Genomic DNA, 13,640 nt, shown 5'->3' with positions numbered 1-13,640 from the left:
ACATATATACTTTGCACACACCTTTAGTGGCATGACATAAACCATCAATGGAGTTAGATTTCCTAATAAGTACAAGAGGGTATCTTTTGAGAAGAAAAAGAAGAATAGAGAACTTTTAATAATTTAAGATAATGTTCCTTTTCTTTTGTTTTGTATAAAAAACCCTCATGGATCACACAAACTTTAATAACTAAACGCTGATGCTCTGTCCATTTTCTAGTCGTATTAAGTTGGTCCGACGGTCTCATGGCTAGTGAGTAGTGACCAATAAGTTTACCAACTTCAACTTCACTTCTTCGCAAATAGTGAGAAACAGAGAAAGTAGAGTCAATGGATACAAACCAATTTACTATGTTAACAAAAATATTTGCATTAAGAAATTAAAATCTTTTTTCTCAGTATAAAAATGTGTTTGGTCCAACTAGAAAAGTAAAGGAGCCAATGACACTGTTTCAGTGTTACTGATGAAAAATCTCATTCTCTCATTAATGAAAAAGCTTTCAAGTCCCTTCTGCTCCTAACTGTCTACATGTCCTCTTCTCTCTCTCTCTTTCTTCACTCTCGTAATTTAGAATTCCCAATTAAAGAAAAGATAGTCTTGTCATAGTCGGGGAAGGGGAAGCTTAATATTTATATTTTAATCCAATGACAAAAATCCTCCTTTTTCTTGATTTTATGTCCTTTGGTCTCTCGTGTTCTTGAGAAACACCACAAAGTTAAATAAACACTTTTTCTCTATCTTCAGATCTCTCTTGTTTTTGGCTTTTAACCCCTTGAGCTTTCTGAGTTTCTTGCATGGACACCCCAAAGTAGCTTTACTAAGATTTTGCATTCTTTCTTCTGTTTTGGAGAATTTATTGCTTAGCTCTTTGGGGTTGGGGTTTCTGAGTATAAATTTCAGAGCTTTCTTCAATGGGTCTTGGTTTCTGGGGTTATGCATTGATTCTTCCTCTGTTCTTTAAGCAATTTCATTGCCAAGAACCTAACAGTGATGGTTTCTTTGTATCTGAATTCTTCAAACAAATGGGTTTAAGCTCTGCTCAAGCTTATAACTTCTCTGCTCCTTTCTGTTCATGGCAAGGTTTGTTCTGTGATTCCAAGAATGAGCATGTAATTGTGTTAATTGCTTCTGGAATGGGTATATCTGGTCAAATCCCTGACAACACCATTGGTAAACTCAGCAAGCTTCAATCTTTGGATCTTAGCAACAACAAAATCTCTGGTTTACCATCTGATTTCTGGAGTTTGAACACTTTGAAGAACCTCAACCTCTCCTTCAACAACATCTCTGGGTCTTTCCCTAGCAATGTTGGGAATTTTGGGCAGCTTGAGTCACTTGAAATCTCTCGAAACAACTTCTCTGGTGCAATCCCTGAAGCTGTGGATTCTCTTGTTAGCTTGAGAGTTTTGAAGCTTGACCACAATGGGTTTCAGATGTCAATCCCACGAGGACTTCTTGGTTGCCAATCTCTGGTTTCCATTGATCTCTCCTCAAACCAGCTTGAAGGGTCTCTTCCTGATGGGTTTGGCTCTGCATTTCCAAAGCTCAAAACTTTGAACCTCGCAGGAAACAAGATTCATGGCAAGGACACAGATTTTGCTGATATGAAATCCATCACTTCTCTCAACATTTCAGGGAATCAGTTTGAAGGTTCGGTGACAGGTTTGTTCAAGGAGACTCTGGAAGTGGCTGATCTCAGCAAAAACCGGTTTCAAGATCATATCTCCTCTCAGGTAGACTCCAACTGGTTTGGTTTGATTTATCTTGACTTGTCTGAGAATGAAGTCAGTGGAGATATCTTCAAGAATCTAACACGGCTGAAGAAGCTTAAGCACTTAAATCTAGCTTGGAATAGATTCAGTAGAGGGATGTTTCCGAGGATTAAGATGCTTTCTGGTTTAGAGTATCTTAACTTGTCAAACACAAATCTTTCTGGTCACATACCTAGAGAGATCTCAGAGCTGAATGATTTGAGCACACTTGATGTTTCTGGAAACCATCTGTCAGGGAATATTCCACTATTGAGTATCAAGAACCTCGTGGCTATCGATGTTTCGAGGAATAATTTGACGGGAGAGATACCAATGTCTATCCTTGAGAAGCTGCCTTGGATGGAGAGATTCAATTTCTCTTTCAACAACTTAACATTTTGTTCTGGAAAGTTTTCAACTGAAACTTTGATCAGATCATTCTTTGGTTCTTCAAATAGCTGCCCTATTGCTGCAAACCCGGCGCTCTTCAAGAAAAGAAGATCAGTCACTGGAGGACTCAAGCTGGCTTTGGCAGTGACGCTTTCTACAATGTGTTTACTCATAGGAGCATTGATTTTTGTAGCATTTGGCTGCAGAAGGAAACCAGAATCAGGTGAAGCCAAAGATGTCTCATTAAAGGAGGAACAAAGCATTTCAGGTCCATTCTCTTTCCAAACGGATTCCACAACATGGGTGGCTGATGTGAAGCAAGCAAATGCAGTTCCTGTGGTTATCTTTGAGAAGCCATTGTTGAACATCACGTTTTCGGATCTCTTGTCTGCAACTTCCAACTTCGACAGAGACACTCTCTTAGCAGACGGTAAATTTGGTCCTGTTTACCGAGGTTTCCTCCCCGGTGGGATTCATGTAGCTGTAAAAGTATTGGTCCACGGCTCAACTCTTAGTGACCAAGAAGCAGCTAGAGAGCTCGAGTTTCTTGGAAGGATCAAGCACCCAAATCTTGTTCCGTTAACTGGATATTGCATAGCCGGTGAACAAAGGATCGCCATTTACGAGTACATGGAAAATGGTAACTTGCAGAACCTGCTTCATGATCTGCCATTTGGAGTTCAGACAACAGATGATTGGAGCACAGATACATGGGAAGAAGAAACTGACAATGGTATCCAAAACATAGGGCCTGAAGGTCCAGTGGCCACATGGCGGTTTAGGCACATGATAGCACTTGGCACTGCCCGAGCATTGGCATTCCTTCACCACGGCTGTTCACCGCCAATGATCCACAGGGATGTGAAAGCTAGTAGTGTTTATCTAGACCAGAACTTGGAGCCAAGATTATCTGATTTCGGTTTAGCCAAAGTCTTTGGAAATGGTTTGGACGATGAGATTACTCATGGCTCACCTGGTTATCTCCCTCCTGAGTTCTTGCAACCCGAACACGAGCTGCCAACACCAAAGTCCGATGTCTATTGCTTTGGGGTTGTTCTGTTTGAACTCATGACAGGGAAAAAGCCGATTGAAGATGACTATCTTGAGGAGAAAGATACAAACTTGGTGAGTTGGGTTAGAAGTCTGGTTAGGAAGAATCAAGGATCAAAAGCTATTGATCCAAAAATCCAAGAGACAGGTTCAGACGAGCAAATGGAAGAAGCTCTCAAGATTGCATACCTCTGCACAGCTGATCTTCCTTCAAAGCGGCCAAGTATGCAGCAAGTAGTTGGTCTTCTTAAAGATATTGAACCGAAACCTAATCAATGAGACATCACTTCCGAATCTCTGCAAAAATGTTGTTCTTTTCCTTTCTTTGCCTTTTTTCAGTGTTTTGCTCTTTTTCATGGTTCCTTCAAGTTTCTTCATGTGTATCGGTTGTATATATAAGCTTGTTTGTGTTTACCTTTATCTCAAATGTTCTTGCTCCATATAAAACTTGTGCACAAAGAGGTAATAAGACGCAGCAGCTACAACTTGACTCCGAACATAATCATCTTATATAACACTAATTGTATTTGATCACATTCAAGGAATAATTTACTACAAGAAATGGAGACAGGGGAAAAGGTTGCGTATTAGGATGAAGAGGAAGCTTGAGTACTTGAATTCGAGCTCGAGCTCCCGTAGATGTAAGAGCTGAATCCCCAGCACGTCAGGATCAATGACAGGATTTTGAAACCACTCATTGGATCATGCATCAATATGACAGCAGCAATGCTCGTGATGGGAACTCTCACAGCGTTAAGGACTCCTGCCATGACTGTGGATGCAAGAAACAAGACCGCTGTCGCCCCAAGAACACCCAGTTGAAACGTGACTGCACTCCAGACAAGAACCTGAGTGTACAAAGACTCGCCGCCTTTGAAACTCTCAGCTTCTTGACTCATCCCTTGGAAATCATTGCTCACAACCATTCCAAGAGTGGTAAAGGCGAAAGCTATAAGCGAAACCATGACTTGCTGTTCCAAAGCAACGTGAAAAGACCTTCTTCCAAGAAGTTTCACAAAGAGAAGCTCAGATAATGCGAAAATGAGCCCGTGAAGCGCAGACCCCATTATATCCCAAAAGAAACCTGCAAAGTACTGGCTGTTGGTTATATAACTGTACCGATCAGAGCTTGAATCCAACGCTATTATAGCCATAGCACCGGTTATTATCACGATGGAGTTAACAACAGAAGCATTCAGCGGGTTTTTAACAATGAGATAGCCAAACAAAGCGGAGAAGGCAAGCGACGAAGATGCAAGAAGAGAAGAGGTCGATGCAGGGAGATACGCGTAGGCATAAGCATACATAAGGTTATCTGCAGCACTCAAGAAACCAAGCACAACATAGGAGAGAACAAGCTTTGCACTGAGAGGTGTCGGTTTGATCTTTTGAAAGATATATGTAGGAAGTAAGATGAGACAAGTGATTGGCCATCCAGCAACAGCAACCCAAGAGATGATCCATTTGCTTTTACCACCGTTGGAAAAGTAAAGACGTGACAGTAAACTAGAAGCCGGGAAAGCTATAAGCATTGCTGCACCACTGAGGATCAAGAGAATCCAATGTGAAATGGGCTTTGATTCGTAAGCTTCTTGTGTTGATTTGTTTACATTTGACATCCATTGTGAATACGAAAATGAAACAGATGGGCGTTCTGTTGTTTCCTCCATTAGAAGTCCTGAAACGTAAAGACAAATCTGATCAGAATTGAGCAAAACTTAACTGAGACTGAGAATCTCTGCAGAGCTATCTGAAACACACAATTCACTACGTACCAAAGATTCAAAGTAACCGATGAAGAAACAATAGATGACGGCTTCTAGAACCGGAATCAATCAACACTCATACACACTAAAAATCAAAACTTTTTGGAAATTTTCTATGAATCTAAGACCAGAATCGTCTCAGGGTTTCACCAAATATTAAAAAAAATCTCAGCTTTGATCAGATTCTTATGATTTTATCTCAGCCCTAACTACTACAGAAACAGGATTGTTCAACAAGAAAAGCCACAGAATTGTTTTTAAAAAAACCTTAAAAGTTTTCAAATTTACTGAAGTTTTCGATGATTAGAATCAAATTTCATCACGTTAAACACCTAAAATTGAGAAAGAAAAAACAGAGTAAAATTAGAGAAAAAAAAAAAAATCAAAAATTGAGAATTCAGTGATGAGAGTACTCACTGACTGATAAATTTGACTCGGGATTATCGTCTTTGAAAGATGTCATTTTTTTGTTATAGTTATTTATTATTTCTGGAGGTCCCAAATTTTAAGGTGAAGAAACAGAGCATGCGATGAGCTTTCTGAGTTCACGGATCCATAGCCGTCGATTCGCTAACTGGCTTTTAACGGCTGAGATATTGAGTTTGTAAATTAATGCCATGACAATAATTTACTGGGGTTTTTTTTTTTTTTTTTTTTGGAACTATTCTCCATGGTAGTCGAATCACCTCATCAAGATCAGCGAAGGGCAATTCCGTCATCAGCCGTAGGACACAACTTGTCGAGTAAGCTACTTGGCGAATCTTAAAGTCGTCTAGTCATATTTAAGCTCGGCCTCGGCCATCTCCAGATAGTTCAACGAGTTCATTCTTTCGGTATTCAATCATGTTTTAGCTAAGTCATGGCTCGTCTATTAAAAGGAGATTTTTTTGTACTTGCCTTAAAATTCTTTACAACATATTTGTTAGATTCATATTTGTTATAATCGGTTTTTGTATAAAGTATTTCTGTGTTCAAACACTCAAGAGAGGGCGATGAAGCCTGAGCGCGCGGAATACAATTTCGTGGGACTATATGTTTAAAAACAATATGTGGTATTAAATGTAATTATGCCACACACACACTCAGTCTAAAGGAACGGGATTGAAGAGTAAGGACATGACACGATCAACAATTTTGGCTTTTTCAGGAGAGCCATGGCCATCGCCATATTGATACATGCATTGTGACATGCGTGTCAAATTCATGACAGTTTCTATAAAATCATGATGGAGTAGCGAAGAACTATGATGAGCCATTTTCTCGTTATTCATCTCATCCCACAAGTCCTGAATCATTTGCCGCAAGTACAAACACGCCTTCTCCTCTGAAGCTCCGGTCTCATTCATGTAGCACTGGATGGATTTATAGACGTCTCCTCTCGCCAATTCATCCTATACATACATACATATACAATATATATAAATAAGGCCAGTTCGTACATCACTTACATACATAAACTGGAAGTCTGGAACCATTTTTCTAACTTCCTATAGGCATGTTACTTTTTGTTCCATCCATATATATGACCGACCAGCCTCCAAATAATAAATCTAAAAGTCAAACCTATAATTAATGAGTTGGGAAGAAGTTGTTATACTTGTGAGGTTGCAAAATCGTTGGCTAGACGAACCACAGAGGCAGAGCATCGGACAATGTTTTGCTGATGTTGGGACAAAGTCTCCAAGACCTGAATAGAGAGTTGGCCGGAGTATACGCAGTAGAAGTGAAAATATATCGTTGGGATTGATACTGAAATCCAAGCATTGTGCATGTACTCCTCCAGATTTGGTTTGTACTTTCTTCTGTACCACTCTGCTTCTACTAAATATGCTTTGCATAGATCTGTCCACTAAATTTAAGATAATTTGGAACACAATAATTTTTTTTCATTAGTTACAACATGAAAGATTATGTAAGAATGGTTTCTATGCTTTAAGAAATTTATTAATTAGATTTAAAATTGCAATTACTGTACAGAGATTTTTTTTAAGAATTATTTTATAGATTTAATAAATTAATTTTTAAAATAATAGAATAAAACAATACATATGGGGGAAAAATTACTTACAGACTTTTTTAGAAACGTGATAACGTTGATATTTTTTTTCCTGAGAATATCACGTCCAATGCTATTGACTTCATTGTACATAACACGAAAACACAACTTCATGTAGTCGGGGAGAGTATCAAGGCGATTTACATCCCAACTGCAACATAAATTATATAGACAATTCAGTCAGTAATCTATACAATGACCAGAAAATTAAAGTAGAGAGATAAAATTATCAGTGTATCACCACCTTTCAACCGCGACGGTGAAAAGTTGAAGTTCTTCAATAGTACCATAAATATCGTAGATGTCATCCGTCATTGTAATAAGTGCATTTACTTTAGTCATTATTCGACGAATGTAACCAAATTTAGGCTCGTGGATGTGCCCAATAGTCCAAAAATAATTCTCCACTATTCTATCTCTTGCAAATTGAAGTTGATCACCTAAACCTGTCTCCCTCCACCAGCTTTACGCCACATTAAAGCAAAAGTAAAACAAAGAGGACTAAGTATAATTTATATATACAGTTTGGTGTCCAGATCAATTGCCCCGACTAATCCGAGGGTGAAGAGGGCCTCTTGGCAGGGTTTTCACAAAAGCCAACCTCAAGTAAAAAACTCGGACCGAAGTCCAAAAATCAAATCAGTCCCATGCCCATTGTTTGAGCTTCGCCAAGTTTACGAACAGAGATGGATTCGAATTCTCAGCCTCCCACAACAACATGCGTGTGAGTTCAACCTTATATACATTCTTATTTTTTTTATTTTTATTTTTCATATTGAGATTCTATCTTGAATATCTATTTTGAGCATGAAATTTCACCACAGGGATTAACTTCGATATTTTAGGTCATCTTGATGATTACCTAAAATAGCTATAAAACTTCTAGTAATTTAATATTAATTTTTATTAGTTTGACTGTTAATAAGTAGAATATGACTTCTAGTAATATAATATTATTACCTGGAAACGTATTTGAGTTCTTCTTGATGAATAGCTTGTACGATGTTGAAATCGATTTTGGCGAATTTAACTACGACAAGTTTCTTGTTGTGTCGTCTCTTTCCATAAAAGTCTATGTACCATCTTGTGGCTAGCCTTCTCATTCGCCAATGGTAGGGCATATCTAACGCCTGGACCACCATCTCCCCTAGGCCTACGTCACAAGACTCAAAATTATCTTTATCACTTTGAGTATCAACAAAGTCTCTGAGTTTTTGTGTTGCAAAAGGTCTGATGAATTTTTGCAGTTTGGTATCCGTCTTTGTCGAAACATATGAAGCTTCGTAAAGAGATAGTAGACCATTTATGTCATCACTCTCAAATTCTCTACTGGTTCCCATGAAAACATCGAATACATCTGTAAAAAATAAATAAATCCATTAGTTATAAATGTCAGGCCAAGTTTTTATACAACAAAGAATTATAACGTATATAAGTGATGATATTTTTGGATGAATATGATGATAACAACCTTCTGAAATGTTGAAACCACGTTGTCGAAAAAGTCGGAATTGGAGGGCGGTAGCATGTAGATCTTTTCCCACGTCAATTCTATGCTTTTGATAAGAAACTGTTAAAATGTTTTCAATTTCACGTTCGAAATGGTAAGAAACCCCGAGTTTCTGTAGAGCGTCAATCAGCTCCAACTGGTCGAGATAAGTCTTCTTCTCATCAACTAGCATCTCTCTCACCTTTTCCTTCAACAAATCTCTCTCTTGCACACATTTAGCTGTCTGAATACAGTGTCATCGAACATAGCTATCAATATTGTACTCAATAATACAACAGAATATTCATAAGGATTACGTAAGTACCGCGTATTTATTCTTGATGGAGAGGAGATGGCGGTGGTCCCAAAGAGACGGTGGATAGTTTGCGGAACGACGTAGAACAACGGTAGACTCATCCGGTGTCATTTTGGCCATTGTGGTCCATTTGAAATACTGAGAACGTGGAAGAGTATTAGCAACTGCATTATTGTAAATGAGAGCTGAACCTATCTGCAGTAAAGTGGCCATTACACAAATATGTATTACACTACTTGAATTTCGTTTCGATGTAAGTCTCTATATATAATATATACAAGCTTCGTATGTTGTCGTCGTTTTTTTCTGGGGAAACACGTATCTGTTTTACTCCTTATAATATAAGGTGATTTATTGGTCACATAAATTTGTCTTGAGAAAAAAGAATCTTACTAAGGGCGTCACGTTTACATGGTGATAGATATCACATGTTGTCGAAGATGACGCCATTGACCTGTGTTGTCATTCATCNAAAAAAAAAAAAAAAAAAAAAAAAACATATCATATCATAGTTGATAACCATTCTATATATATCATAGTTGATAACCAATTAACCATCATATCATATCATAGTTGTATTCTTGTGAAAGTTCTAATGTCGATGTTGGCAATCGTATAGTAGTATTAGTTTTATATAGCCTAATTACCAAATGCAATTTCGTGGAACTTTATATCTGATTATCTAAAAACCATATGATAGTTAATGTAATATGAAGTTCAATCTAAAGGAATCGGATTGAAGAGTATAGACATTACACGATCAACAATTTTGGCTTTTTCGGGAGAGCCATGGCCATCGCCATACTGATACATGCATAGTGACATACGTGCCAAATTTATCACAGTTTCCATAAAATCATGATTGAGTAGCGAAGAGTTATGAGCCATTTTTTCGTAATTCATTTCATCCCACAGGTCGTTGATCATCTGTCGCACGTGCGAACTCGCCTTCTCCTCTGAAGCTCCGGTCTCATTCATGTAACATTGGATGGATTTATGGACGTCTCCTCTCGCCAATTCATCCTATATTTTATATACAAACACACACATATTCATATAATCATATGTTGATGTAAAGATGGTCATATTAGTGCTATCTACAGTTCCAGTTCACTTTATATTTTTAATCAATTCGTAGGTAAAAAATTGTGATGGTGGTAAAGTATATTTATTAGTATTTATAAAATAATATAAAAAACAAAATCTAAACTTCAAGTTAATCGATTTTATATTTAAAAAAAACTCAAAAAGTTTTCAAAAAGAAAATGAAAATTTTCCATTTTAAAAAGGGATACTTCTGCATCTTTCAATAACATATATAGACTACTTATTTCGATTACCCTTTCCATCAATCAATTTCATTAGTTATCGACAATGTGTTATGCATCCAACCCTGTGCCTCTAACTACTTTGGAAGAAAGTATTTTACCGGTGAGGTTACAAGGTCGTTGGCTAGACGGAACACGGAGGCAGAGCTTCGGACGAGGTTTTGTTGGTGTTTGGACAAAGTCTCCAAGACCTGAACAGAGAGTTGGTCGGAAAACACGCAGTAGAAGTGAAGAAATATCGTAGGGGCCGATATTGAAATCCAAGCATTTTGCATGTACTCTTCCAGATTTGGTTTGTGTCCTCTTTTGTACCACTTGGCTTCTATTAAATATGCCTTGCATACATCTGTCCACTTAATTTAAGATAATTGCAAAACTAGTATTACGTACAACATGTGAAAGTTTATATGGTCTAAATATGTAAGAATTATCCAGTGTTTAAAAATATGATAATTATGTAAGGATGGTTTCTGTACATTAACAAAGTTGTTAACCAAATTTTTTTCTTACAAAAAATAAATTTAAAGAGGAAAAAAAACAACTATACTTTTTTTTAACATAAAAAGATATCTTACTTTTATAAATAAATTAATTGTAAGGAAAATGGATTGACCAAAAATTTCTTGTCTGAAATTATATATAGATATTTAATTATTTTATATACTTACAGATTTTTTGAGGAAGGGAATCACGTTGATATTTTTTTCTCTGAGTACATCACATCCGATGCTATTGACTTCATTGTATACAACACAAAAACACAACCTCATGTACTCGGGGAGTTCATCAAGACAATTTATGTCCCAACTGCAACATATTTATATACACAATTCAATCAAGTAATCTTATATAACATTATATATATAAAATAACAAGAAATTGAAATATAAATTAATTAAAAGTGTGGGGTGTCTTTACTTTTCAAACGCGACAGTGAAAAGTTGGAGTTCTTCAAGAGTGCCATAGATATCGTAGATATCATCAATAGTAGTAAGAAGTGAATTTATTTTAGTCATTATTCGTCGAACGTATCCATATTGAGGCTCTTGGATTTGTCCGATCGTCCAAAAATAATTTTCTACTATTCTGTCCCTTGTAAAGTGGAGTTGCTTACCTAAACCCGTCTCCCTCCACCACCTTAACACCACATATATAAAGCAAGAGGAAAATAAGATGATAAAAAATATCCACTTTACTTTATTATATGTTATATCAATTTTCAATTCAAGATTTTTAGAATGAATATTTTTGTGTGACCACTAAGGTAACATAGCGATTTTGTACTAGTGTCGCATTGTGTTACCATCCAGGTTAATATTCGGTCAAATGCATGTTGTTGGCAATAAATGAATATTTATGTGTGTGGTAAGAATTTCAAATAATAGTATTATAGTATCATGTTAAGTTTATGAATTTTAATGTCAAACTAATTAACAACTGATAAGCTAATCTCAGAGCCGGCTCAGACATTTTAAGGGCTACAAGCTAAAAAAAAAGAAGGCCTAATTCATACAAAGAAAAAATAAGGCCTAATTCATACAAAGAAAAAAAAACGTTTTAAGGATTATTGTAAATGTGAGTATTGAACCCACTACCATTCTCTATTCTCCATAACAATTAACCAGTAGAGCTATAAGAGATTTTTGCAAAAAAATACCTTAGTTATTTTTTCCGGGCCACAAGGACAAACTTAATTATTGTTCTCCCTAGCTTGTGGTTTGGGCCGGCTCTGGCTAATCTATGGCTTATGTACTTGATTATATCATACTAATTTAATAAAGATTTAAGATTTCTTTAAAAGTTGCTATATGACTTCTAGTAATTTAATATTACCTGGAAACGTATTTGAGTTCTTCTTGATGAATGGCTTGTACGATGTTGAAATCGATCTTGGCCAATTCATCTACGACAAGGTTCTTATTACGTCTCTTTCCATACACATCTATGTACCATCTCGTAGCTAGCCTTCTCATTCGCCAATGGTAGGGCATATCTAACGCTTGGACCACCATCTCCCCGATGTCGCACGACCCAAAATCTTCATTACTATGAGTATCAACAAAATCTCTGAGTTGTTGTGTTGCGCAAGGTCTGATTAATATTTTCAGTTTAGTATCCGACTTTGTCGAAAGATATGACGCTTCATAAAGAGATAGAAGACCATTTATATCATCACTGTCATATATATACTTCCCACAGTTTTCCATGAAAACATCGAATACATCTGTAACAAACACAATTTCATTGTATATATACGATCAAGTATTCATCAGAAAACAAAATTTTAACATATATAAGAAATGATCTTTTCTTTTTATATGAGTACGAAGATAAATATATAACCTTCTGAAACATTGAAACCATGTTGTCTGAAAAGTCGGAATTCGAGTGCGGTGGCATGTAAGTCACATTCCCCGACGTTTATTCTATCTTTCTGATAAGAAGATATTAAAAAGTTTTTGATTTCCGCTTCAAAATGATATGAAACCCCGAGTTTATGTAGATCGTCAATGAACTCCAATTGGTCGAGATAAGTCTTTTTCTCATCATCGAACATCTTTCTCACTTTTTCCTTCAACAAATCTCTCTCCCGTACGTTTTTATCTTTCTGAATTCAGTGTCATTGAATATAGAAGGCTATAAACATAGTCCTATATAACATCATTAATAGAACTATATTTTTTTGTCTAGGGAATGTGTAAGTACCGCATATCCATTTTCCACTGAGATGATATGGTGATGGTCCCAAAGAGAAGGCTGATAGTTTGCAGAACGGCGAGGAACTATGGTTGACTTATCATCACGTGGTGTCATTTTGGCCACAATGGTGCATGCAGAAGCCTTAGGACGTGGAAGAGTCTTCGGAAGGGCATTACTGTAAATAAGAGCTGAACCTATCTGCCCTAGAGTGGCCATTTGAATGAATTACGCTACTTACCTATTCAGATGTGTGTGTGTGTGTATATACACACGCAAAAAGGAAAATATATAGATACACACGCAAAGATTTTATGCTGTCATGAATCACGTTATTATGGTGGTTGATCATATTTGGTCAGTGGTCACATCTAATTTGCCTATCCATAAAAAGAACCAACTAAAGGCGTCTCAAGTAAAGTAAAGGTTACTTACTATCCACACACTTCTAACAATGTGAACAAAGTCACATGTTAAAGTTGAAGATGAAGCCAATGACAGATCTGTTGATGTCATGCGTGACCACAACATACCAATGTGAGTATTATTTAAAAAGTAAAGAACGAAACATTTGACTGTCAATCAAAACTAAAATAATAATAATAATGTTCTTTGAATGAATAAGCAAGTATAACTTTAATTTTGTTATAAAAAAAACTTTAATTTTGTAAGCATTTACAATACCACTAACTATTTATGGTGTTTAAGTGGTTGAAAAGTGATATCTCAAACAAGGACATGAAACATAATTAAAGCATGATGCTAGAACACACAACAAAACCATTCATAGGACATG

General features: G+C 36.5%; 4 protein-coding genes across 7 annotated transcripts; 1 reads left to right on the top strand and 3 right to left on the bottom strand.

Moving 5' to 3' along the window:
* LOC104702941 (probable LRR receptor-like serine/threonine-protein kinase At2g24230) lies at window positions 422-3,611 on the top strand. Its single transcript, XM_010418869.2, has one exon. It carries the CDS (start codon window positions 913-915, stop codon window positions 3,469-3,471), a length of 2,559 nt encoding a protein of 852 aa, XP_010417171.1. The 5' UTR covers window positions 422-912; the 3' UTR covers window positions 3,472-3,611.
* Window positions 3,679-5,470, bottom strand: LOC104702939 (probable purine permease 5). Of its 2 annotated transcripts, none has more exons than XM_010418867.1 (2): window positions 5,376-5,470; window positions 3,679-4,870 (listed from the first exon to the last, which is right to left on the bottom strand). In XM_010418867.1, the coding sequence occupies exons 1-2, from the start codon at window positions 5,419-5,421 to the stop codon at window positions 3,780-3,782; spliced, it is 1,137 nt and encodes a 378-aa protein (XP_010417169.1). In that variant the 5' UTR covers window positions 5,422-5,470; the 3' UTR covers window positions 3,679-3,779. The 2 variants fall into 2 exon arrangements, with proteins under 2 accessions (XP_010417169.1, XP_010417170.1); XM_010418868.2 differs by lacking the exon at window positions 5,376-5,470 and adding an exon at window positions 4,968-5,361.
* Window positions 5,994-9,304, bottom strand: LOC104702937 (tricyclene synthase, chloroplastic). Of its 3 annotated transcripts, none has more exons than XM_019228175.1 (8): window positions 9,213-9,304; window positions 8,829-8,957; window positions 8,486-8,747; window positions 7,975-8,371; window positions 7,259-7,477; window positions 7,027-7,165; window positions 6,556-6,807; window positions 5,994-6,349 (listed from the first exon to the last, which is right to left on the bottom strand). In XM_019228175.1, the coding sequence occupies exons 1-8, from the start codon at window positions 9,267-9,269 to the stop codon at window positions 6,041-6,043; spliced, it is 1,764 nt and encodes a 587-aa protein (XP_019083720.1). In that variant the 5' UTR covers window positions 9,270-9,304; the 3' UTR covers window positions 5,994-6,040. The 3 variants fall into 3 exon arrangements, with proteins under 3 accessions (XP_019083720.1, XP_019083719.1, XP_010417166.1); XM_019228174.1 differs by having other exon boundaries at window positions 8,829-9,014; window positions 9,213-9,290; XM_010418864.2 differs by lacking the exon at window positions 9,213-9,304 and having other exon boundaries at window positions 8,829-9,161.
* Window positions 9,476-13,143, bottom strand: LOC104702938 (tricyclene synthase, chloroplastic-like). The gene is made up of 7 exons (XM_010418865.2): window positions 12,854-13,143; window positions 12,491-12,755; window positions 11,981-12,371; window positions 11,066-11,284; window positions 10,816-10,954; window positions 10,249-10,500; window positions 9,476-9,842 (listed from the first exon to the last, which is right to left on the bottom strand). The coding sequence occupies exons 1-7, from the start codon at window positions 13,061-13,063 to the stop codon at window positions 9,537-9,539; spliced, it is 1,782 nt and encodes a 593-aa protein (XP_010417167.1). The 5' UTR covers window positions 13,064-13,143; the 3' UTR covers window positions 9,476-9,536.

The sequence above is a fragment of the Camelina sativa genome, chromosome 7 (assembly GCF_000633955.1).
Source record: "Camelina sativa cultivar DH55 chromosome 7, Cs, whole genome shotgun sequence".
Taxonomy (NCBI): domain Eukaryota; kingdom Viridiplantae; phylum Streptophyta; class Magnoliopsida; order Brassicales; family Brassicaceae; genus Camelina; species Camelina sativa.
Note: the sequence above shows the minus strand (reverse complement) of the source record. Positions and strands in the feature narration are given on the sequence as shown.

Coding starts and splice junctions, on each gene's coding strand:
- LOC104702938 (XM_010418865.2), bottom strand. CDS start 13,063: ATGGCCACTCTAGGGCAGATAGGTTCAGCTCTTATTTACAGTAATGCC. Junction 12,372..12,490: donor TGGTTTCAATGTTTCAGAAG/GTTATATATTTA, acceptor TGTTTGTTACAG/ATGTATTCGATGTTTTCATG. Junction 10,955..11,065: donor TTCACTGTCGCGTTTGAAAA/GTAAAGACACCC, acceptor AATATGTTGCAG/TTGGGACATAAATTGTCTTG.
- LOC104702939 (XM_010418867.1), bottom strand. CDS start 5,421: ATGACATCTTTCAAAGACGATAATCCCGAGTCAAATTTATCAGTCA. Junction 4,871..5,375: donor CGAGTCAAATTTATCAGTCA/GTGAGTACTCTC, acceptor TTTACGTTTCAG/GACTTCTAATGGAGGAAACA.
- LOC104702937 (XM_019228174.1), bottom strand. CDS start 9,269: ATGGCGTCATCTTCGACAACATGTGATATCTATCACCATGTAAACGTG. Junction 9,015..9,212: donor ATGTAAACGTGACGCCCTTA/GTAAGATTCTTT, acceptor ACTTTACTGCAG/ATAGGTTCAGCTCTCATTTA. Junction 6,808..7,026: donor TCACGTTTCTAAAAAAGTCT/GTAAGTAATTTT, acceptor TCTTAAATTTAG/TGGACAGATCTATGCAAAGC.
- LOC104702941 (XM_010418869.2), top strand. CDS start 913: ATGGGTCTTGGTTTCTGGGGTTATGCATTGATTCTTCCTCTGTTCTTT.